This window comes from Raphanus sativus, unplaced genomic scaffold, assembly GCF_000801105.2.
Source record: "Raphanus sativus cultivar WK10039 unplaced genomic scaffold, ASM80110v3 Scaffold5681, whole genome shotgun sequence".
Taxonomy (NCBI): domain Eukaryota; kingdom Viridiplantae; phylum Streptophyta; class Magnoliopsida; order Brassicales; family Brassicaceae; genus Raphanus; species Raphanus sativus.
In genome coordinates this window covers 1-3,027 of record NW_026620979.1, presented here as the reverse complement: position 1 = coordinate 3,027, position 3,027 = coordinate 1, and the positions used below count along the sequence as shown (strand labels likewise).

Sequence of the window (3,027 nt, the reverse complement as noted above, 5' to 3'; positions counted from 1 at the left end):
GGCGGCAAAAATGTCAATCGGAGGGAGGAGTAAAGTGAAGTTCATGTGCAGTTTCGGCGGCAAAATCCTCCCAAGACCTTCCGACGGCCTTCTCAAATACGTCGGCGGCGAAACTCGCGTCATCGCCGTCTCTCCCGACATCACCTTCGTCGGTAAATAATCTAATTAACTCTTCCATCCATTTTAACCTAATCAATGTAATTTAATCTTCTTGTTCCAATCTTGCAGAACTCACCAAGAAACTCACAGAAATCACAGAAAACGACGTCGTACTCAAATACCAAATCACCCCCGAAGATCTCGACGCGTTAGTCTCCGTAAAGTCGGACGAAGACCTCAAACACATGATGGACGAATACAACCGTCACCACCACCACAACGAGACTCCCAAGCTCAGAACCTTCTTGTTCCCAGCGAACCCAACGGTTGTTCGATTAGGTTCTCCTATCGAGCCTCAGACGATAGAGCAGCGCTACATCGAAGCCATCAACGGCATTGTTCGTGGCGCTCCGATCAAAACACGACCTTCTTTCACCCTCTCCGCTTCCTCCTCTCCTAAATCCGAATCATCACCGGATGGATTCGGTAACGAGCAGCATCCTGAAATTGGTAGCTACCAATTGAGCCGGCTTTATCCGATGCATAGAGTACGGAGCAGTCCTAACATCTCACAGGCACATAACTATCATCACCATCACCACCACCATAGTGCTTACTTTCAGCCACCTAACAACTACTTGAATTGTAGACTGCGCCCACCACCACCCCCACCGTTGGACTTCCCTAGAGGCGGCGCAGGCTGGGATCAACAAGGTGGTGGTAACGGAAAGTACGGTTGCAGTGAGGAACGTAGAGTCTGGGGTAGAGCAAACAGTGTTCCTCACAGTCCTAGGAACCATGGATTTCGTCTCTGATAACATTTATATATACATGGTCTTCTTGTGTTTTGTTGTTGTGTAGTTTCTGACAGACATCTGTAGGTATCTAGCGTGTTTACTACTCTTGCAAGAGATTTGGTTTGTAAAGCTGAGAAGAATGACAAAGTTTGACTCCTACCATTAGTTTGCTGCCCAAAGTGATATTGTTCATCCTACTAAATGAATATTTGTATGAATCTGTTTTTTTTTTTAATTATTTGACGGGGGTGAAGAAGTCACATTGATCACATCAGCATTGTTGTATCCACCTTTGGTTGAGGATCGGGCAGCTTCACCTCCTCCTTATTATAAAATCAGCACCACCTGGTTGGGGTCTGTTGTATAGAGATTAGAGACTTTAGTAATATGCATCACTTCTTGGTTAAGATCTGTCAGATCTAAGGTGGATCAGTGCTTGATTGGGTTAAGGAACGTGATGTGGACGACGTTCTAGTCTAGAATAAAGTTGCTTTAGAAATATATTGGATGGTTATCTCAATAAACAGGAGTAAGCATGCCATATCTCTGTTTCTTTATTTACATTGGTGTCTTTGACGTTTTGTTAACTGTGAGCCTTTCGGCTATATGAGAGTGGAGATCTCTATAACAATTCTCTAAGATAGTTAGGGTTCCTAGTTGTAATCCTCCTTCAAAGATGAGAAAGACAATTTCGAATCAAAGAGCCAACCTTAATAGTGTTCAATAACGATTAATAGTTGTTATAACTAAACCAAAAATAATCAAGTGGTTTCATCAAAATTAACCAAAGGGACATTCCAGAGCCTTAAACCACATACACACTAATTACCCTTCAAGATGGAGGTACACAAATATTGCAAGTCCCATATTGCTTATCAACTCTCGAAAAGAGTTGGATGTAAAGCTTTGGTTAATGGATCAGCAAGTTGATTCACGTGCTTGACATACATTGTCTTCAGAAAACCAGCTTCTCGAGTTTGTACCAGTCAAGTTCAACATGCTTAATACGCTCATGAAACATTGAGTTATTGACAATGTTGATGACAACAGTATTATCATAGTAAAAGCTGGTACACTAAAAGAATATACATATCCACCAACCATGATAACTATATCGTCCATTTGTTGCTAGGTGTGTTTGTTTTTAAGCCTTCTATTTTTTAAAACCTTTTATTGCTAAAGTCTGAACCAAGCTATAATTATTTGTTATTGTAGGGTGTTAAGATACATTGTATCTTCAAAAGGCTCTTCCTTACTCGTGTTAAGAAATTACAGGTTGGACAATGGAGGTTTATTGAGAGTTTCTTTGTTAACCCAACTACTGGCAAGTTTCGACCAACGAGCCAGAAATACAAACTGTCCAACATAGACAATTCCAATGTGACCAATTCCTCTCTGCAAAATGATGATAATATTTTATCATTAACACATTTCTAAGGTATCACCACTAACGGAAGTCTTGATTCGCATTTTTTCGATTGGTAAAGCATTAAATGTCCATTAGCTTAAGTATATAAAATACAGAGTTTTTAAAGGCTCAAACAGATTAAACGGCGAGTGCATAAATAATTTCTGTCACACTTATCTTTTCTATAAGCTATTCTAGGTTTGTTGCTCTTCTCATCTCATTTTAAGATCAAAAGTTGTTACCTGTCTTGATGTTTATCAAGGAGAAAAATTCAGAACCACCGACGGAGAGAAAAAAGAAAATAAAGTGGTTACAAAATTAAGGTTACACGTTACAAGTGGTTGAGCTTCCCGGGAAAAAAAATCTGTGGGCTTAATCTGATTTTTTTTAAACTATAATGTTTTAACTAATTGGCCGGCCAAATTGATTTATCTAAAGTATTATTAGTTTGCAAGTTAATGGATCTTATCGTCTATCAATTTTTATTTTCATCTGAGCCATATCTGATTAATTTTTTTTTTAAACAAATAAACATTTTGATATAATATATATGACAAAAAATAGTATATTATCTCCACATTTTATATTATAAAAAAATATATATGTGTTTAAAAAGACAAACCATATATAAAACAAAATATAGTGCCACAAAGTAAGATTTATAAAATTATGAATTCTAATCCCAACAACAATTAGAAACATTTGTTCAAATAATATCCGCGT

General features: G+C 38.1%; 1 protein-coding gene across 1 annotated transcript; it reads left to right on the top strand.

Moving 5' to 3' along the window:
* On the top strand, window positions 1-1,307 carry LOC108832031 (uncharacterized). Its single transcript, XM_018605523.2, has 2 exons — window positions 1-152; window positions 229-1,307. Exons 1-2 carry the CDS (start codon window positions 11-13, stop codon window positions 912-914), a joined length of 828 nt encoding a protein of 275 aa, XP_018461025.1. The 5' UTR covers window positions 1-10; the 3' UTR covers window positions 915-1,307.
* Window positions 1,308-3,027: the final 1,720 nt, after the last annotated feature.

Excerpts from the sequence above, each read along its gene's own strand:
- LOC108832031 (XM_018605523.2), top strand. The coding sequence starts at position 11 with ATGTCAATCGGAGGGAGGAGTAAAGTGAAGTTCATGTGCAGTTTCGGC. Across the intron at positions 153-228 it reads TCCCGACATCACCTTCGTCG|AACTCACCAAGAAACTCACA; the intron begins GTAAATAATCTA and ends CCAATCTTGCAG.